A 17,239-nucleotide genomic window follows, 5' to 3' on the forward strand; every position below is an offset into this window, starting at 1 on the left:
GTATACCTATACACTAATCTCCGTACGTACTGTAAGTTAGCTTCATCACTAGAAAAGATCACTAGTGGCAATGATTAAATTGAACAGATTAGTAATGGGTAATAATTTTTCATTTTTTAATCAATATAGCATAGCAATCCGTTGTTTGCGTTTATCATCCTCTGGGGCCTTGGCCGTTCTTGGGCGGTCTCGACAGAAATATTAGAAACCTCTGGGCTACCTGTGGAGCCGCGGCTCCTTTCTCGTTTTCTGACAGATCTCTCTTCGTCAGGCCTGATGAACCTGTGAATAGTGCGATGGTCTAAAATCCTTTCCTCCGAGTCATTTCGCCCTTCCTTATCCGTCTTTGGCCACTGATATCCATAAAGCTTGCTGTGACGCTCGCACCTTGGGCACGACGAGCGGGTTAAATAAGCGTCTAGTTGCACGAAATACTCATCACAAATCTTGCACGAAATCCAGGCCGAAGCGGGCTGAGAAAGTAGCAGGGGCGTCAAGACATAATCGCCTGGCTTCCTAATTTCTGGTGCATGGTCAACGTCTGTGACAACAGGTGCCCGCTTCTTAACATATTTCCTCTTTTTGGTCGTGCTTGCGAGTGTCTTCGTTAACAGCTTCGTTGACGGGCGTTTTAACTTCCGCGAAGATTTTGGTTCCAAAGCGTCCGAGTCCGTGGTGCCCAGTGTTGTTGTAATCGATGCCACAGCGGCCCCAATTTCGCCAGCAAATTCAGCCATTGTTATCGCTGCATCTGAGACCAGGTTGTCTGCTTCCACGCCGGTAGGGCTAGATTGCTCACGGACATCTTTGCGAAGGCGTGAGTGGCTCCTTTTGCGCATTGGCCGAACTATAATCGTATCTTCATCCACCGACGTTGTATCCGTCAGGTTGCTATCATGGGAGGGCAGCATCTGTGCTGAATCATGCCTTGATTCAAAAATCGAACTAGCCCTAGAGCTTTCGGGTGTGGAGTAGAGACCGTCTAAATCCCTAGCAGGAATGCTTTCCTTTTTGATGATTCCTTCAGTGCGTTGCCTTTTCCGTGCCGTGTGTTGTTCGGCCATCAACGCTTCATCGCGCCATTCTCGTTTCTTGTTAGACTCCATAAGTTGTTGACTGGGCGAAAGTTCTGGTGATGTCGGTTCTTTAGCGATTTTACTCGATCTCTTCGGTGTTCCCTTGAGAACACGAGGCCTGAGATCAGGAGTTGCCGACGGAGTCCGGGAGGAGTCCACAAAGTCGGATCTCCTTCGACGTAGTGAATAGCTACCAATGACTACCGTAGGCTGCTCAATAGAGGGCTTTGTGGCAGGGGTGCTTGAACCATCGTCGTCTTCCAACCCCCATCCGTTTTCCAGGTTGTCTTCGCAAGTCTTGCAGAGGCACTCACAGTTATCCTCACCAAAATAATTGTCTCCGTATGTAACGGTAATCTCATCTCCTACCTCAATATCCCTTACAGCGATGATTTCCATCCCAGCGGCTCCGGTTCTCATAAGCTCGGCATTCGCACCGCAGTCGTGATTAGCAAAACGTGCTGGACCCAAGAATAGCGATGCAGATTTGTTGCGGCTTGAAACAACGATGCTGAAGTCGCGCCTCCGCTGGTTGATATCGGCTTCCTCTTCTTTAGTCATTATGACTTGGACTCCGCACAGATATTTCACTGTCTCGCCCTTTTTAATCAACCTCCGGGCCGTCACCGAAGCCTCATGGGTCACCACAGTGTATCGGTTGGTGCTTGTGATTTCAAATGGGCAGTCCGGTAAATATATGTTGACATATCTCCGCATGTGCTTTCGGAAGTCGTCCCTTTCTTTTCCGGGAGGTAAACTTTCCAGAAACTTTCGCAATCCTGGGAGTTGAAGGAGCTGCGCCTCTGCTTTCTCCGCGTCCTTGCCAATTATGACCATCTTTTGCAAAATAGGGGTAATATCTTCCTCTCGAACACCCCGTGAGGCATGGTATAAATTGCGATTCTTGCGAATAGTCGTCCAGTAGTATACCTTATTCACAACTGTTAGCGAATCACATCTTGGACTGGGTGGTAGCTTACATGGTCAACTAAAGCGTCCGTGAGGATATCGTCGTAAGATGTCAATCGCGCAAGCGTTAGACGGTGTTTTTTCTCCGAGGGACATTTTGGCGGCATCGCAACACGTATGTGGTTTTTGGTTCATGCGACAGCCCTTCCCGAATTGAATGGCCTCAATTCGAATCCGGGAGTAACACGGCTGAGAGTGCGTCAACAGGCTCGAACAAAGCAATCCAAGTTTATCAGGTCGTGAAGAATCGCAAGAAATAGTCCAGAGTAGTGTGTAGATTGGTCTTTGTATTCGTGTGTGACTGAGACTCGAGTCTAATAACGGTGTCCTGGCGCGCGTCGCCGCACATATCCTTTCGCATTCCCCGTTCTCACCCCAGTGTAGAGTCCCTTGCCTTGGTACTTACCTCCCTGCACGTCCCTTCGCTGTCGTACAGTACTCTAGCACCAGACTGGACGGGTGGACTGGCGTGTAATTTACTACTACAGTAGTATTTGCGCCTCAATCATCAGCCACACTACAGCCTTGGCCTGGGCTGCGAGCCTACAACATCAGGCATTGAAGCACTAGCCGCATTCACGAAACCGAGCCAAATCTTTATGTCGCTGCGAATAGAGCATAACCAGATGTTGCGACAGCAAACCTCTGAATCGAGATGATCCAATTAAAGGTGAATATCTCTTTAACCTGCTGTGTCCAGTGTTTATGGCGACTAATTTTAATCGCAGACGATGCTTAATTGCATCGACAATTCCGGCGCCGCCGTCGTCGAATGTGTCAAGGTCCTCCGCATGAAGAGACATGCAAAGATTGGTATGGCGACCCTATGATCCTGCAGGGGCACATGGAGCTGACGTTTTTCAGGCGATCGCATTATCGTTGTCGTTCAAAAGCAGCGCAATTTCGGTCCGGAGTCGGGCCCAGGCAGTGGCAGCGTATCGACATCTGCCGCCAACAAGGTTCGCCGTGGAGATATGAGACACGCCGTTGTTGTGCGCACAAAGAAGAAGCTGCAGAGGCCGGATGGGAGTGTAGTGAAGTTCGATGACAATGCCTGCGTTCTGATCAGCAAGACTGGGGATCCCATTGGGACCAGATTGAACGGTTAGCCCCCCCTCCAATCCAACCCCACAAAGGCATCCACTGACTTCCTTCCCAGGTATTGTCGGCACTGAATTGAAGAAGATGAAGTGGTCGAAGATCTTATCACTAGCACCAATGCATCTATGAACAAATTGGGGTTATATCAAAATGTACTCATACTGTATAAAGAGGTAGACGGGTCACGGCGTTACACATGCGATAATCATTAGAACCTCTCGAGAGGTCAACAACTATTGTTCTCAAATCATTTCATTACGGCCCCTCAATAACTCAAGTGCATGAACGAAACTCCAGTTATGCAATCTTCCCTAACGCCTGTGACATGTTTTCCGCCCAAATCCCCAACTCCAATTGTAAAAACGCTCCGGGTAGATTATTACTGGAAGATGTGACCGCACCCACAGCAGACATAGAAGAGTTTCTATATTGCCATCGTCAGTGTGGATCTAAAAAATAAGGAAGTCAACAATACCATTCCTGTTTCAGCCGAACGTTGTTGCGACTGGAAAAATACAGCATCCTCGGCCTTGCACTTAGGGCAGGCCTTGTTTGATCGGGGAAGCTGAAGAACAGTAATGTTAGCGCTTATCCTTTCAATAGAACAGAACATTTCGTAGCAAGGCCAAGCTATCCATTGAGAAGGGAGCACGAACAGTTGGGTCCGATCCAACATCCTGTGTGACACCAGCCGTCTCGCCCACAGCGTTGTTCAATACGTTTCGGAAAACACAGGATGAAATAGCCGGTTCGCTGTACTGGCACGTGCGGCAGGCGAACTGTAGCTGACGTGTGTCGTTGTCTTCCTTTGGGTACAACATATTCGAGCTGTAGCATAGGTTAGCATTATATGGAATTAGAGATACATAACTGCATGCCATTCACTGCAGAAACGGAACGTAATCTGCTCCATATTCTTCCTTGGCTCCTCGCCATGGCTAGGTGAAGGTGAAGACATGGTTGCTTGTTTTTGGTAGGTTTGGGGGGGCGATAAAAGCGGTTCAGGATATCGCTCGGAGCTTTAAGAAGTGTTCGGCGGCGGCAAATGTATCCAGAGCTAAAGGGTTGGTCGCACTGGTCTGGGGTATCTGAAATAGTGCTGTCCCTTATAATCGCCGCCGGTTTGTGAGCTTCAAGTAAAATCTTTTGAATGCTTGAACGCTTGAACGCTTCAAGATCGCCAGCCAAACATATCCGCGCGCTGACAAGGCGCAAACTTAAGCGGAACAATACTCTTCCGTTCCATGCCCTTCGCGCGCTAAAGTCGTTAGTCATCCAACATGGGGTTGCACAGTGCACGGGCTTCTTCTTAGCCCCATCCCCCGCAAAAGTGCGATGCGATAACCCAAAACAATAACAGTAAGACCAGGATACTTCCGCCAAAATTTACAAAACTCAGGTCTCGATATTCTCCGAGTACTATCATATCCTGTTTCAGGTGCCACGAACGCAAGTACAGCCCCTTCAAACTTTAGATTTTAGGTTGTTTACGTCAGCCTTCCCCGCTATTTCTTGTATCACGTTCCAATTGAATCAACACCAGCTCTACAAAACCTCACGATGGTCAGTAACGAAGCTTGATTGAAGCTAGCATACTCTATTATAGCACTCCCTATATTGATAGCTAACCCCGAACCAGAATGACGCAGGTCTTCCAGCGGGGTGGGAAGTAAGGCACTCGACCTCCAAGAACCTGCCATACTACTTCAACGCCTCGCAGCAGGTATCACGATGGGAGCCACCGCAGGGAACCGATACCGACAAATTGAAGAACTATATGGCTAGGAATCACAGCGCATCGGAGATCAAGCCAGAGCCTTCTGCTGCCAACGGAAACGAGGGCAAGATTCGTGCGGCGCATCTACTGGTGAAGCACAAGGATAGCAGGCGACCAAGCAGTTGGCGCGAGGTACGGTATTATCATGGAGCGCCCTTAGCACTAGCTGACAGAGTAATTGTTAGGCCGATATTACTCGCACAAAGGAGGAGGCAATGACCATCATTCTGGCTCATGAGCAGAGAATCAGAAGCGGACAGACCACTCTGGGAAACCTTTCTGTGAGCGAGTCCGACTGCAGCAGTGCACGCAAGATGGGAGATCTGGGCTATTTCGGCAAGGGCGACATGCAGAAGGAGTTTGAGGATGCTGCATTCAACCTGAAGCCTGGTGAGATCAGTCACGTTGTCGAGACCGCGTCAGGATTGCATTTGATTGAGAGGTATGAGAAATAGTCCCCACTGTGATATAAGTGGTGCAAGCTAATATCTGCCTGTACAGGATCGAGTAAATACTGCAGTTACCTATGGTATTTTGCCAGTAGCTGGGAGCAGTTAATAGCATTGTAGTCTTCGGATCTGGAGGTGATGATGCTGGATATTTGGAGAAGAGGGGTGTCATTTTTAGTTGTGGCGATCGTAATGAACAATAAGTGGTCTGCCCATGCTTGTGACGCTTGGATTCATTCTCTCTCATACATCTCGAAGACATACTTAATGCCATTCTCTTCCTGTTCTCCCGAGGCAACATCCTCGCCGACCCAAGCGTCCAGTTCCTCCTTGCCCTTCTCCGTCCATTGGCCATCGTCTCCAGGCAGTGATATTGGGAAGAACGTGTCACAGTCGAAATCGGAGAGGATCTTTGTTACCAGAATCCTCTTGGTCGCCTGCTCTTGTATCGCCATGCGATAGATTTCAGCCCCACCAATCACAAATACCTTGCCAATGTCGCTGCTAGTCTCGAGCGCTTGCATAGCATTAGATAATGATGCAACTCGTAAAGGCTCCGCATCAGTATCGATCTCCGCAAGCGGTTTTGGAGTTGTATGTGAGCGACTGAGCACGATATTCACTCGCCCCTTCAACGGCCTAAACTTGAGGGGGATGCTGTCCCAGGTCTTGCGACCCATTAGTACTGCGTTCCTCACCGGCCTGGGGGACTAAGGCATATGGGTTAGCAGTCTCCAAATAGTTTTGGAGAGGCGTGAGGCTACTTCTGGATTTGGGGTAGCAGCCAATGGGGTACGCTTCGTGACACGTGCAAAATATGCCATCTCCTTCCTGAGGCCGGTCCAGGGAAGCTCGCCGGCGCAACCGATACCCATGTTTCGGGCAGTGGCAGCCACTATGATGGTCAATTCTTTGGGAACCATGGTCTGAGAAGTCATCGTTGCCAATAGAGGGATGTGCTTGAACGCGAACGGAACGCGAACGCGAACGCGAACGCGGTACGTATCACCATATGCTTATTGCCATTCGTCACCGCCGAGGAGGGACTATCATTCCACACGTGATCAGATGACCAGATACTGTTTTTTATCGTGCCTCGGCATTTCCATTTCAAGACGGATTGAGGGTGGAGGGTGGCAGAAATGACTTCCGATATCGCCGTGCCTCAAACTATTTCATACGAAATGCAAAGCTCAAGCCGGCTTCGTCCGACCGCAGTGGATGTGCAAAGCAAAACCTTTCAAATAGACACTATCCATATTGCGGGAATGCGGGGATTAGATAGGCTTACAGAAAGGACAATGGGGGATGGCTGTTGAGTACGCTCGCTACCTACTCCGTAACACGCCGCGGAACATTATTGCTTGCAGATTCTAGGAGGACACACAAACGTCATCGGGACCTTTCGACCGAGGATAACGGGGAATTTTCGCTTTTAGTGGGTACCGCACACACAAGGCTCGCGAGGCTGAGCGTCGAAATGCCGAAGCCAGCCAGCCGACCATCCATGAAATCCAAGCTGTTTCAATTAATCTCCATAGCCGCGGTGCAACTTGGGGTTATGGAGGAGAAGATCCCTCCACCTCCACCTTACTCTCTTTGATCTAGTTTTGGGTACTAAAGTAGGCTCGAACTGGTATGGAGAGGAGTCCCCAAGTACGCCTGACTGTACTCCGTACTCTGAGAATATTACCCCAATACTCCTCATCTTTTGACTTTCTTGCTCATTCCCAACTCCCACCCCCCCCCAACCCCCCCCGAATATATTTTTGCTCTCTTCGCTGAGAAACCGGCGCTGTATATACTACTTTGTACTTCTAACAGGGTCGTTGCTGTAGCTGTTTCCAGAGCATCTCATCCAAAGCAACTACGCTCGTCACCGGTACCGAGTTTACAGGAAATTCTTGCTACGAAGTTAGTCTTGTGACGCAGAGAGTCATCAGCCGATATGCCTCCAAAGACCAACGGTCGTGATGGGAAGCCCCCGCCCTCCGCAGCGACGAACTTGATCGGTGAGTCCCAATCGCAGTTCAAATCTATTGCGCCAATGGCTTCTAACTTTCCATAGCTGGCGGTGGTGCAGGAATGATGGAGGCGCTTATCTGCCATCCTCTCGGTATGTTCACCTCGGCGACTTTCAATGGGCCAGGTTTCTGATACTGTCATCTAGATACTATCAAAGTTCGCATGCAACTTTCTCGTCGCGCGCGTGCCCCAGGTGTAAGTGGAGATAGGCAGCCCAGACCTGGCAGCATTCTAACAAACCATATAGGTGAAGTCAAGAGGATTCATTGCCACGGGATCAGAAATCATCAAGCGCGAGACCCCCCTCGGTCTCTACAAAGGTCTTGGCGCAGTGGTAACTGGCATTATGCCCAAGATGGCCATTCGATTCACGTCGTTTGAGGCATACAAGGCCATGCTCGCAAACAAGGAGACTGGTGTCGTCAGCACAAAAGCAACCTTCTTTGGTATGATTCTGGCATTCCGAGTGTAGCCGCGCAAAATCGGTTGCAACTCTAAAAGTTGTTCAACGCTGACGATTCAATTCTAGCTGGCCTCGCTGCCGGTGTTACAGAGGCTGTCGCAGTTGTAACGCCGATGGAGGTCATCAAGATCCGTCTCCAAGCACAGAACCACTCCATGGCCGACCCCCTCGATGTCCCCAAATACCGCAATGCCGCACACGCATTGTACACTGTGGTTAAAGAGGAGGGTTTTGGAGCGTTATACCGTGGAATTTCGCTTACAGCTCTGAGGCAAGGTATGAGTCGCAATACTTGATTTCCCCATTCACGCCCCTCCAAAACCTCAAGCACGTGATAGCTACCCCAAGTTATCACTTTCACATGTCAAATGCCTCAACCCCACCACCCTCAGATTGCGCCACCACTCAGATACTAATCGATCACCAGGAACCAACCAGGCTGTTAACTTCACTGCCTACACCGAGTTCAAATCTGCCCTCCAAAGATGGCAACCAGCCTACGCCGACTCCCAGCTCCCCTCCTACCAAACAACCCTCATTGGTCTCGTCTCTGGTGCCATGGGCCCCCTCTCCAACGCCCCCATCGACACCATTAAGACGCGCCTCCAGAAGACTCCCGCCCAGGCCGGCCAGAGCGCATGGAGCAGAATAACATACATTGCAGCAGACATGTTCAAGACGGAGGGCGTGCACGCCTTTTACAAGGGCATCACGCCGCGTGTGATGCGTGTCGCTCCCGGCCAGGCCGTTACCTTCACAGTGTACGAGTTCCTGAAGGAGAAGCTCGAGAACAGGACGACGATCGCGGAGCTTGTGGGCGGTAAGTACGAGGAGTAAGTGTTCTGTATTTTACCATGATGGACGGATCATGTTGGGCATTGTTGGAGGCAAGGCATTTTCATGCGAGTGGCTAAAAGCGTTATGGTGACACTCTGTATATAGACGCTGTGCGTAGATTATATGGTATCGAGTACTTATATCCATTTTATATCAAGTTTGCTTGGTACAATCTTCCGGGACCTGGTGATCATCCCAATGCCTGCGTCATAGTGCATTCCCTGGTCGTGCTTCTGATGCCCGAAAAGGGACAAGTAGGAACGTGCAGATAGACCCTAGCGCTGGTATGAGTGTTTAGAGCAATACTGGAGAGGAAATAGAGCCCCTTGATCGCTCAGGGTTATAATAGTCCAGCATATTACGGTCTTTTAATGATCTATGTGCTCAGAAATCGGTCCAAAGACAACCTTTACCAGCTCAATTGCTTGTATTAACCCACAGTTCCCCAGGATCATTCCTCTAACTTTTAGGCACCACAACCAGAGCGTGGCCACTATGTAATATTAAGATAATACCAATAGGCATCTCAAAGTGAAGTTCTTCGGTATATATATCTACGGCAACTTTTAACTCCTGGTCACTGCTCAGGTCGACAATTTTTGTGTCATGGTTAACATACAAACTGTCCACCAATTTAAGCATATGTCCCAAGAAACATCCACCCGTGGCCATTTCCCCTATGTACCTCACCTCCTCCCCGGCCTCTTCGGTCTATCAAAAGCCTTCTTGGTCTCCACCTTCGGCTTAAATTCCTCCTCGATACTCTCCGGGCTAAGCTCATCTGGGTCGCTTGCCTCGATCTTCTTCACGACCTTCAAAGCCGCCCCCTTCTCTGCGACAGCGATGACGCCCTGCCGCGAACTGGCGTAGAGCATTCGCTCCTTGATCTTGCTGGCACCTGGGCAAGTGTATATGAAGATTATAGAGGTTGAGGGAGGGCCATTGGGAACATCATGGCTGTGGTTGAAGAAGGAGAAGCGGGGCTCGGAGGAAGAGATGACCGTAGATAGTTCTGGCAATGTCGCGGTGGATGTGGACGCCAGCTCGATCGTTTCGAACGCGATATTGATTTTCTAAGAGGTGTATTAGCTACTTCCATTATAATGTATATGCAAAGCAGGGGTGGGCAGTAGACTGCTCGTACCAATTGGACAAGGTTATCTCCACCCGCAGAGTCCCCCAACTTCTTCAGGGCGCCCAGGGCGTCGTCAGATATTGGCATTGCAAAGTGGTCACTAATGTGGCTCCTCTTGACGTTTGATCCTCTGCCCTCCTCCGACTCTGCCCTCTTAACTGCGCCCAGCGCCAGCTCCTCTTCCGTCAAGGGCGCTTCTAACTCAACATGCTTATCGTGCTTCCTGAACCCATCTGCCGTCAACTCCGCCTTCGTCGTCGCGAAAATGGTTTCCCTAAATCTTTCGATTCCTAGTTCGCGAATTAAAGTGAGGCGCGTGGATGCGAAGAGCATCTTCTGTCTCACGGGCGCGGCATCGGGGACGTAAGTCACGGCGATGAAGCTGTCGCTCGCATCGGGGTAGCGGCGTAATATTATGTATGCCGCTCCTTTGTCCGTGACGTGGGGGGTAAGAAGATCCAGATCACTAAAGAAGTCGGAAGTGGAGGGCTCGATGGCGGATCCAGGGATGAGCTTCTCCTTGTCGATTTTGACCAGGAGCCCGCGCTGGTTGGGAGATGCCACGAGGTTGTTGAAGGCTGCTACGAGCTCGGCGGAGGCTAGAGCACCTTGGTATCAGCAGGAAGCTCTCCCCGACGCACCCCGAATTGAATCAGGTTACCTGCAATTCCTGACTGCATTGTGAATTGTCTCTTTCTCTGATTGATTTACGTGGCAGCTACTGTCACTTCAGGATATATTGATGACGCTCTGGTGTTTCGAGGTCGGCGCTAGATGGAGGGGTAATACGCGAGGTGACAGGGTTCAGTGCTACCTGAGGAGATGGAGCAGATTTCTATCGCGTAGATATCAACATATCAACATGCGCTTCGAAGCACCCATGAACGTCCGACTCATATAAACATTGTCAACGCTTAAGGAAGGAGCGACTGCGCGGTTATTAGGCGCACGGAAGTTGTAGCTGTGCATCTCATATGTAGCAATTGTGGCCATGGCCACTTCGCAGCGAACCACGGACGCCTTGTTGGGTGAGTGGAAAGTTCACTTCGTTCCCCATCTACCTTGCCATTCTATCCCCTGTACTCCCAGTCTGAACAACTCTGTCTCTGCGGGTACAAACCGTCAAAAGTACAACTTCCTGCCATCTGAGTATCCTTTCCATCAAGTTCTTTCATAAATACAAAAAGTAAATCATGGAAGGGAGACCAAGCATGTCAAACGATCGACGCAGTCCCAGTCGCTCAGCGTCGGCTGACCAAACTGCAAATGAAGCCTCTCAAGCTGTCATTGCTAACGATGGTGATGTCACTCACGTGGCACCCCTTTCTCCTCCAGCGCCTCTTCCTTCATCTCTCAATACACGCACGGGACCGAGTACTAACGAGCTTATGGAACGTGAGCAAGGAATCGTCGATGCCATGCTTCTCAGATTCAAGAACATCATTGAGCTCGCTACAACGAACAAGGGAGATGTGACTTCGGAAGTTGCTGCTGCTCAAGCCTTCCAGACGAATGTGGAGACGCAGGCTTTGGTATGTCTATTGTTATTTGATTCAAGTTGAGAGTAAAAGGCTAATGACCACGCCAGATCCGCGCCGCTCAAGATCTCCTCTCACTCACGCGGGAGATGAAGGAGTTATGGCTTTTCGGGCCCTTGAGAGGACTGGGTGAAGGAGAGGAGGGTGGTTCGATTGACGACAATTCAAAGAGAGTCGTTGAGATGGTTGAAGCAATGATTCAAGAGCGCACAGGAAGGGAAATGTAGACACGATGATTTACGAGCGTACGAGAATAGAGGCACAGGGAGAGATGCAAATGATAACCCATTTCATATTGAATGCTAAGTCTGCTGCCCAATCGATCCGTGCTGTGATTCCGTCCCAAGTATAGCAAGAGATGAAAATGATAACACATTTCATATTTGATGGTAAGTTTGCTGCCCACCCCCGAACCAACCTTCCCAATGCCCGTCTAACTACCCAAAAATGACATGCAGTATTCGCAAGCCTGGCGTAGGTTATGATAGCTTGGAATAACGCTATAGTGCAACGGTAATAATGGTTCATTCCCAGTTTTCATGACATGCAACATGCCCCTCACATCGCATTCATCCATTCATCGTATCATATGTGCTTCGTGCATTCCCAACCATGAGGAAACTGGTTGGTGTGCATCAAGAATCTATCCTTCCCGTGAATAAAAAATGTTCTTTAATCGGATAAATGTACTCCTCTAGCGCATCGGTGAGCTTTGAGAGTTTAGAAGTCTGTGAATAAATGGCCATGTCTAAACACCAGTTAGCAATTAAATCTTGTGGTGAAGATAGGAACACCTACTCATCCGGTCCTCCGGCTCCGTATTGCTCGGTTTCCTCTGGGTACTTGTCAAACTGACTGGCATCACCAACACCAGCCTTGACAGGTGGGACATATGGTGCATCAATGTCCTTCTTTGCGAGCCTGTCCCATGTGACTTCGGCAAACCATGCATGTCTCTTCACATCCTCAGCACCGCCGTGCAAATTTCCCAGCCGTTTTGTCAGATCAGCGGTGATCAGCTGTTGCAGCAAGTCCTGGGCCGGTGGCTGGATGTACGGAGGATACTTCACTTTCCCCTTAAGAATATTCTCGTAGATCTTCATCGGAGAGCCACCGTCCCAGAATGGAGTATATCCACAAAGCATTTCGAAAATCAGGATCCCAAGAGACCACCTACACCACATTAGAGAAAGAAAGAAGAGTTAAAATGGAAACTAACCAGTCGACAGATTTGTTGTATCCTTTGCTGGAAACCACTTCTGGAGCCAAGTAGTCAGGTGTCCCACAAAGAGTCCACGTGATATCTGGTACTCTCTTCGCAAATCCAAAATCAGTGATCTTGAGATGTCCATGGCGATCCAGAAGTAAATTTTCGGGCTTCAAGTCTCGGTAAATGATGTCCTTTGAGTGCAAGTATTCCAGGGCGAGAGTAACTTCGGCAGCATAAAACTTAGCCACGGGGTTGGGAAACCTCTGTTTGGGAGTTAGTAGTTGTAGTGTAAAAGAAGAGCTCACTTGCCTGCGACTTTCTGAGGAGCGAAAACAGTTCACCACCTTCGACGAAGTCCATGACCATGTAGATATTCTTGGAGTCTTGGAATGTTCCCCACAGCGTTATCAAAAATGGATGCTTGACTTCCTGGAGCATCAGGCGCTCATCATTGGTATGCTCAACCTGCTTCATCTTGACCACCTGGGCCTTCTTCAATACTTTAACAGCATAATACCTTTGATTATGTTTTGATTGCACGAGATGAACACGCCCAAAACTTCCGGTACCAAGAGTTCGCCGGAGATCGAAATCCGTCAAGCTGTACTTGCCCTTGGTACTTCTGGCTTGCTGCTGCGCTACCGCTCCTGCTGGGGCAGCCTGGTTTGTCATTGTCTGGCCAGTGTTTTCATTTTGGTTGGGATGTATTAAGTTGTGGATGTGAGGTAGGTAATGCTTCTTCTCTTCCTGTGGCTGAGTTTGAGGTGAAGGCGCATACTGTTGGTAGTCCGTCCCTGGCGTCATCGGGACTCCGTTGGCGGTCGTCTGGTTCGCTTTAGTTGCAGTTACTGGGATTTCCTGGGGCTTCTGGCCTTGCGGTTCCTGCCCAGCTGTGCCAGTTTTGGTGAAGTTATGGCCTGCAGCGGGTGTTGTGGACTGCTCTACCGCGTCGTTCGCATTCGTAGCCGCACCGTCGGGTCCAGGCGCGTCCTTCGTCCGAATCTTTTTGAGGAAGCCGAGTGCCGGCATAGAGTAGTGAGATTTCCTGAGCAAGGCACGAAGTTGCCAATCTGGCGTTGAATTTGGGAGCAGATAATGGCCGTCAACAGTAGTTGTTTGCCGATCGCTGAGACCAATGTGTCGCAGACAGACGTTTACGCCAATACGTATGAAGCGGGTTTGGCCAGTTCAGTCCCAGTGTGGACTGCGCAGCCTGGAGTAATCAATTGGGTGAATTTGATCGCTATTGTTGGATATTGAATATCGAGGTTCAGCCAGTGTTAGGAATAAATTGGGTGATAATGATGCTGAACAGCAATGACGCTGTGGTGTCGTTTCGGGTCTGGATGCGAGCTCCGGGTAGCGTTTTCGATAGAGTAACAGCGGTGAAGAAAAGGAAAGGGTCGGGTCGTAGAAGAAGGATATCCAGGTCAATTCTGTATTGGATTGAGGCGGGAGAGAGAGGAGAGGAGGCTGTAGTGTTTTGAAGTCGTAGAAGCGTGGGGAGGGTAGAAGCGTAAGAGAGAGGAGGGATGTTGAAGTGGGGTGGTGAGGTGACGAGATGTGTGGGAGGTGGGAGGGTTTGGGTTGGCTCGTGCTGGTTGGCTGTATGTTTTGGTTTGGCTGTGTACAGAGAGTATTATGGCTTGCATGTACTTTACTCTATGGATTGTATGTAACTGGACATGTATGTGCATGTACTGGAGGAGATGTAAGAGGGTATAAAGCACTTGTCCTTACAGCACAATTCGGCTCTATTTCTAGAATCGTGCGGTTTGTCGCTCTACTTTACAGCTGTGGTGGACTGGCAATGACGGGCATCCGGAAGCAAGTGAAAATCGGCTGGCAGCAAGTCATTTACGACGTCTGATGTGAGCTGGGAATATTGAGCTTAAGCTGCCACTTCTGGCTCTTATCTGGCATGATTGGCTCTGACTGGCTCCGACTCGCCCAAAAGCGGAGTTTACGGTGCTATTATAACGGAGTCTATCATATCATGTTGGTGCATAGTGGAGAGATGGGACTACCCCAACCTATGGGATTGTTTATACCGGCCTATGATTGCCTATGATTGTTTATACCGGCCTATGATTGCCTATGATTGCCTATGATTGCCTATAAAAGCCCCATGATTGTCTGTGGTTGACTATGGGGTTGCCAATATGTTGCATCATGGACTTTGGAACCATACATCGTCATACAAAACAGAACATAAGGCGGCGTGAACCCCACAACGGCCACCCGTCATCGTGATCCGCACTTTCTCCATACCCACACCAGGCTTGCGAATGCTGCATGTCATTTTTGGGTAGTTACGACGGGTTAGTTCTCAATGGAGTATGGATGTGTTGGTGTTAGACGGGCATTGGTTCTCAATGCAGTATGGATGTGTTGGTGTTAGACGGGCATTAGTTCTCAATGGAGTATGGATGTGTTGGTGTTAGACGGGCATTAGCTTTCAATGGAGTATATTAAAGGGCATTGGCAGAATCAGCAGTAAAGGTCTCCTTTGTGGAAACCAAATTGGGCCAAACGAAACTACAGATAGTGGCTAGCTTATAGATCCCTTTACATGTACATCACACCCTCTCCTACGTTCCAGGGAGCTTCAGTTCAACCCTCTTCTGAACCATTTCCACCCTCATCTTCAGAGCCCAGTCCCACCGCTTCGTCCGCCTTGCTGGGTGCTTCCCCCCTGCCCAAAGCCAAAGCCTGTTTGGCAGCAGAGATGCCAGTGGACGTGACCCATAGGAAGTACTCTGAGCGATAGTGATCGATATGGTGGAAGAAGGTATGGAATCTGCAAGGGGTTAGTTTTTAAAATCGGAATAGGGATGGGATACATACTGATTTTCCTTCTCTTCTTCCCTGTATATTCTCTCGTAGATCTCCCGTTGTTTGAACTCATTGATCTCTGCCTCGTACTTCGTAAAATCAATCTTCTCCCGCTGAAGGTCGTCGATGGCTCTTTTGTTGTAGCTATCAAACACGGGCCTCTCCAAAAGGAGACCAAGCCCAGGCGCTTTTGGAATGCTGATCTTATGGTTCTGGTAACTTTCATTAATGCGCTCGATTGGAGTGCCGCATCGGACCACCAGTGCTACCATAGCCACCATCTTTCTGATTTGGTGCATCATGAAAGATTGCCCATGGACCTTGAGAGACAACCATTCCGTGTCATTAACATAAACGGGCTCAGGGTTTACAGTGAATGAACGGATGACTCGCTTTGCGGAATCTTCCTTGAAACTCTTCTGAATCGTATAGTTGTGGAAGTTTCGTGTTCCCAGATATGCGGACAGTGCTTCTTGCACTCTATCGCGGCGAGTCTCGGAAATTCGATACGCCTTCTTAGCTTTAATATAAGCCGCCTTGACTTCTTTAATGGCCGCCTCCAATGGAGTAAGAGGTTTAGGTATCTTCCCTGTCTTCTCGCCCGCTGCAGCAGTGGTAGTAGCGGGTAAGTCCTTCTTGTCATCCGTTGTCTTAGGGGACGTTATCGCATCCCCCGTAGAACCTGTAGATGTGCTCTCCTTAACCTGACCACCTTCGGATTCATCCTTTAATGCAGGAGTACCAGGTTTCCCCGAGGAGGTTTTCTCCTCCTCGGTATTCTCATCTGGATTCTCAACCACATCCTCCGTATGAATGGCTGCCATAACACTAGCTCGTAGCTCTGGGTCAAGTTTCTCGAGTATCGGCTTGATGTATTTCTCCTCGGTTTCGCCCCAGAAACCAGCGACATCTTCCTGGCGAGAGTTGTAAGGCTCCAGTTTTCCCTCTGCGGTAGCGGCATCAACCAGCTTCTTTGCCAGATAGCTCTGGGGATGAGGCGGCAAGAACGAATGCGTCGGGATGAGATATTCGTACCATCTAGAATCGCATGTCTGGTAGCAACTGAAAGATGCGTTGGTTCTCTCTATGCCCCAAACCCTGATCTGAGGAGGCAATGCAGCATTTATTTTCTCCACGATGCCTTCCTCATCGATGATCAGTTTCAGAGATATGACATTGCCGGCAGCATGGACACCTTTGTCCGTTCGCGCACAGCGGACCAGCGAAGATTTCTTAGGGTCATCAGCATTGGCCTTGGAAATGGCTCCTGCCGTCACAAAGGCGGAAAAGAGGTCTCCTTCAATGGTCTTCTCTGTCGTATTTATCTGCATGCCCTTGTATCCGGATCCTGCATAACCAATGAGCACAGCAACCTTCCGCTTTGGTCTGCGCTCCTCCGCTGCGATTTCTTCTTTCGAAAATGGTGATTCAGGGACAGCGCCCTCCCCGAACTCAGCGATTTTCCGTCTCTTTGATTCTTGCTCGTCCTCATTTCTCTTGCGCTTGTCAACTAGATTTCGGCTTATTTAGTTAGTCGGAAGTCGACGTAGGGCTTCTCAGAAACAAACCTCCATTCCCCCCTGCCCTTCTCTGCCTTCGGCTGGCGCGAACCATGGTTATTACCCCCGCGCCCTCTGCCTTTCCCAAATTCTCGCCCGCCGTTATTCCCGCGGTTCCTGTATTTGCCATGGCGGTCGCGGTCATCGACAGGCCTCGAATTGGTTGTGACTGGAGCATCGCCAGAGGGTTTGTTTTGATCCGCCATCTTGCCAAGTATTTGATGCTTATCATCGCCAATGTCTGGCGTTCTGAGTTTATTTTCAA

At 49.5% G+C, this 17,239-nt stretch overlaps 10 protein-coding genes across 10 annotated transcripts; 4 read left to right on the forward strand and 6 right to left on the reverse strand.

Annotated features, from left to right (window-relative positions):
- Positions 1 to 93: 93 nt before the first annotated feature.
- SET9 (Histone-lysine N-methyltransferase set9) lies at positions 94 to 2,506 on the reverse strand. Its single transcript, XM_024469472.1, has 2 exons — positions 2,057 to 2,506; positions 94 to 2,006 (listed from the first exon to the last, which is right to left on the reverse strand). The coding sequence occupies exons 1-2, from the start codon at positions 2,150 to 2,152 to the stop codon at positions 117 to 119; spliced, it is 1,986 nt and encodes a 661-aa protein (XP_024322258.1). The 5' UTR covers positions 2,153 to 2,506; the 3' UTR covers positions 94 to 116.
- VC83_05864 (uncharacterized protein) lies at positions 2,507 to 3,382 on the forward strand. Its single transcript, XM_024469473.1, has 4 exons — positions 2,507 to 2,715; positions 2,774 to 2,858; positions 2,910 to 3,149; positions 3,205 to 3,382. Exons 1-4 carry the CDS (start codon positions 2,701 to 2,703, stop codon positions 3,273 to 3,275), a joined length of 411 nt encoding a protein of 136 aa, XP_024322251.1. The 5' UTR covers positions 2,507 to 2,700; the 3' UTR covers positions 3,276 to 3,382.
- On the reverse strand, positions 3,383 to 4,357 carry RPB9 (DNA-directed RNA polymerase II core subunit rpb9). The gene is made up of 4 exons (XM_024469474.1): positions 4,025 to 4,357; positions 3,803 to 3,974; positions 3,622 to 3,711; positions 3,383 to 3,570 (listed from the first exon to the last, which is right to left on the reverse strand). The coding sequence occupies exons 1-4, from the start codon at positions 4,102 to 4,104 to the stop codon at positions 3,526 to 3,528; spliced, it is 387 nt and encodes a 128-aa protein (XP_024322252.1). The 5' UTR covers positions 4,105 to 4,357; the 3' UTR covers positions 3,383 to 3,525.
- Positions 4,358 to 4,484: 127 nt separating this feature from the next.
- Positions 4,485 to 5,541, forward strand: SSP1 (protein kinase ssp1). Its single transcript, XM_024469475.1, has 4 exons — positions 4,485 to 4,709; positions 4,786 to 5,055; positions 5,109 to 5,365; positions 5,425 to 5,541. Exons 1-4 carry the CDS (start codon positions 4,707 to 4,709, stop codon positions 5,432 to 5,434), a joined length of 540 nt encoding a protein of 179 aa, XP_024322253.1. The 5' UTR covers positions 4,485 to 4,706; the 3' UTR covers positions 5,435 to 5,541.
- DFR1 (dihydrofolate reductase) lies at positions 5,542 to 6,363 on the reverse strand. The gene is made up of 2 exons (XM_024469476.1): positions 6,137 to 6,363; positions 5,542 to 6,082 (listed from the first exon to the last, which is right to left on the reverse strand). The coding sequence occupies exons 1-2, from the start codon at positions 6,308 to 6,310 to the stop codon at positions 5,606 to 5,608; spliced, it is 651 nt and encodes a 216-aa protein (XP_024322254.1). The 5' UTR covers positions 6,311 to 6,363; the 3' UTR covers positions 5,542 to 5,605.
- Positions 6,364 to 7,120: 757 nt separating this feature from the next.
- Positions 7,121 to 8,877, forward strand: SFC1 (Mitochondrial succinate-fumarate transporter). Its single transcript, XM_024469477.1, has 6 exons — positions 7,121 to 7,384; positions 7,441 to 7,488; positions 7,543 to 7,592; positions 7,645 to 7,843; positions 7,927 to 8,136; positions 8,288 to 8,877. The coding sequence occupies exons 1-6, from the start codon at positions 7,321 to 7,323 to the stop codon at positions 8,695 to 8,697; spliced, it is 981 nt and encodes a 326-aa protein (XP_024322259.1). The 5' UTR covers positions 7,121 to 7,320; the 3' UTR covers positions 8,698 to 8,877.
- Positions 8,878 to 8,976: 99 nt separating this feature from the next.
- Positions 8,977 to 10,586, reverse strand: TWF1 (twinfilin, actin monomer-sequestering protein). Its single transcript, XM_024469478.1, has 3 exons — positions 10,494 to 10,586; positions 9,842 to 10,431; positions 8,977 to 9,770 (listed from the first exon to the last, which is right to left on the reverse strand). The coding sequence occupies exons 1-3, from the start codon at positions 10,510 to 10,512 to the stop codon at positions 9,384 to 9,386; spliced, it is 996 nt and encodes a 331-aa protein (XP_024322260.1). The 5' UTR covers positions 10,513 to 10,586; the 3' UTR covers positions 8,977 to 9,383.
- A 22-nt stretch (positions 10,587 to 10,608) lies between these two features.
- Positions 10,609 to 11,645, forward strand: VC83_05870 (uncharacterized protein). Its single transcript, XM_024469479.1, has 2 exons — positions 10,609 to 11,364; positions 11,421 to 11,645. The coding sequence occupies exons 1-2, from the start codon at positions 11,026 to 11,028 to the stop codon at positions 11,595 to 11,597; spliced, it is 516 nt and encodes a 171-aa protein (XP_024322401.1). The 5' UTR covers positions 10,609 to 11,025; the 3' UTR covers positions 11,598 to 11,645.
- An 8-nt stretch (positions 11,646 to 11,653) lies between these two features.
- Positions 11,654 to 14,773, reverse strand: PKA1 (camp-dependent protein kinase catalytic subunit). The gene is made up of 5 exons (XM_024469480.1): positions 14,676 to 14,773; positions 12,890 to 14,635; positions 12,590 to 12,843; positions 12,169 to 12,543; positions 11,654 to 12,118 (listed from the first exon to the last, which is right to left on the reverse strand). Exons 2-5 carry the CDS (start codon positions 13,607 to 13,609, stop codon positions 12,091 to 12,093), a joined length of 1,377 nt encoding a protein of 458 aa, XP_024322400.1. The 5' UTR covers positions 13,610 to 14,635; positions 14,676 to 14,773; the 3' UTR covers positions 11,654 to 12,090.
- Positions 14,749 to 17,219, reverse strand: PUS1 (tRNA pseudouridine synthase 1). Its single transcript, XM_024469481.1, has 3 exons — positions 16,984 to 17,219; positions 15,428 to 16,936; positions 14,749 to 15,380 (listed from the first exon to the last, which is right to left on the reverse strand). Exons 1-3 carry the CDS (start codon positions 17,178 to 17,180, stop codon positions 15,194 to 15,196), a joined length of 1,893 nt encoding a protein of 630 aa, XP_024322319.1. The 5' UTR covers positions 17,181 to 17,219; the 3' UTR covers positions 14,749 to 15,193.
- Between the last annotated feature and the right edge of the window lie 20 nt (positions 17,220 to 17,239).

The sequence above is a fragment of the Pseudogymnoascus destructans genome, assembly GCF_001641265.1.
Source record: "Pseudogymnoascus destructans isolate 20631-21 unplaced genomic scaffold scaffold_16, whole genome shotgun sequence".
NCBI classification, from domain to species: Eukaryota; Fungi; Ascomycota; class Leotiomycetes; order Thelebolales; family Thelebolaceae; genus Pseudogymnoascus; species Pseudogymnoascus destructans.

What these genes read in the sequence shown, in the direction of transcription:
- PKA1 (XM_024469480.1), bottom strand. Translation starts at nt 13,609, where the DNA reads ATGCCGGCACTCGGCTTCCTCAAAAAGATTCGGACGAAGGACGCGCCT. An exon ending in CGCTCCTCAGAAAGTCGCAG is followed by an intron (nt 12,844 to 12,889) that starts GCAAGTGAGCTC and finishes ACTCCCAAACAG; the next exon opens with AGGTTTCCCAACCCCGTGGC. An exon ending in TACAACAAATCTGTCGACTG is followed by an intron (nt 12,544 to 12,589) that starts GTTAGTTTCCAT and finishes AATGTGGTGTAG; the next exon opens with GTGGTCTCTTGGGATCCTGA.
- TWF1 (XM_024469478.1), bottom strand. An exon ending in GAGATAACCTTGTCCAATTG is followed by an intron (nt 9,771 to 9,841) that starts GTACGAGCAGTC and finishes TACACCTCTTAG; the next exon opens with AAAATCAATATCGCGTTCGA.
- VC83_05870 (XM_024469479.1), top strand. Translation starts at nt 11,026, where the DNA reads ATGGAAGGGAGACCAAGCATGTCAAACGATCGACGCAGTCCCAGTCGC. An exon ending in ATGTGGAGACGCAGGCTTTG is followed by an intron (nt 11,365 to 11,420) that starts GTATGTCTATTG and finishes TGACCACGCCAG; the next exon opens with ATCCGCGCCGCTCAAGATCT.
- PUS1 (XM_024469481.1), bottom strand. Translation starts at nt 17,180, where the DNA reads ATGGCGGATCAAAACAAACCCTCTGGCGATGCTCCAGTCACAACCAAT. An exon ending in AAGGGCAGGGGGGAATGGAG is followed by an intron (nt 16,937 to 16,983) that starts GTTTGTTTCTGA and finishes TAACTAAATAAG; the next exon opens with CCGAAATCTAGTTGACAAGC. An exon ending in GAAGAAGAGAAGGAAAATCA is followed by an intron (nt 15,381 to 15,427) that starts GTATGTATCCCA and finishes AACCCCTTGCAG; the next exon opens with ATTCCATACCTTCTTCCACC.
- SFC1 (XM_024469477.1), top strand. Translation starts at nt 7,321, where the DNA reads ATGCCTCCAAAGACCAACGGTCGTGATGGGAAGCCCCCGCCCTCCGCA. An exon ending in GTCGCGCGCGTGCCCCAGGT is followed by an intron (nt 7,593 to 7,644) that starts GTAAGTGGAGAT and finishes CAAACCATATAG; the next exon opens with GTGAAGTCAAGAGGATTCAT. An exon ending in CACAAAAGCAACCTTCTTTG is followed by an intron (nt 7,844 to 7,926) that starts GTATGATTCTGG and finishes ATTCAATTCTAG; the next exon opens with CTGGCCTCGCTGCCGGTGTT.
- RPB9 (XM_024469474.1), bottom strand. Translation starts at nt 4,104, where the DNA reads ATGTCTTCACCTTCACCTAGCCATGGCGAGGAGCCAAGGAAGAATATG. An exon ending in ATGTTGGATCGGACCCAACT is followed by an intron (nt 3,712 to 3,802) that starts GTTCGTGCTCCC and finishes ACTGTTCTTCAG; the next exon opens with CTTCCCCGATCAAACAAGGC. An exon ending in GTTCGGCTGAAACAGGAATG is followed by an intron (nt 3,571 to 3,621) that starts GTATTGTTGACT and finishes ATGGCAATATAG; the next exon opens with AAACTCTTCTATGTCTGCTG.
- DFR1 (XM_024469476.1), bottom strand. Translation starts at nt 6,310, where the DNA reads ATGACTTCTCAGACCATGGTTCCCAAAGAATTGACCATCATAGTGGCT. An exon ending in CTGCTACCCCAAATCCAGAA is followed by an intron (nt 6,083 to 6,136) that starts GTAGCCTCACGC and finishes CATATGCCTTAG; the next exon opens with TCCCCCAGGCCGGTGAGGAA.
- VC83_05864 (XM_024469473.1), top strand. An exon ending in GAAGAGACATGCAAAGATTG is followed by an intron (nt 2,859 to 2,909) that starts GTATGGCGACCC and finishes GACGTTTTTCAG; the next exon opens with GCGATCGCATTATCGTTGTC. An exon ending in CATTGGGACCAGATTGAACG is followed by an intron (nt 3,150 to 3,204) that starts GTTAGCCCCCCC and finishes CTTCCTTCCCAG; the next exon opens with GTATTGTCGGCACTGAATTG.
- SSP1 (XM_024469475.1), top strand. An exon ending in GACCAAGCAGTTGGCGCGAG is followed by an intron (nt 5,056 to 5,108) that starts GTACGGTATTAT and finishes AGTAATTGTTAG; the next exon opens with GCCGATATTACTCGCACAAA.
- SET9 (XM_024469472.1), bottom strand. Translation starts at nt 2,152, where the DNA reads ATGCCGCCAAAATGTCCCTCGGAGAAAAAACACCGTCTAACGCTTGCG. An exon ending in CGGACGCTTTAGTTGACCAT is followed by an intron (nt 2,007 to 2,056) that starts GTAAGCTACCAC and finishes GTTGTGAATAAG; the next exon opens with GTATACTACTGGACGACTAT.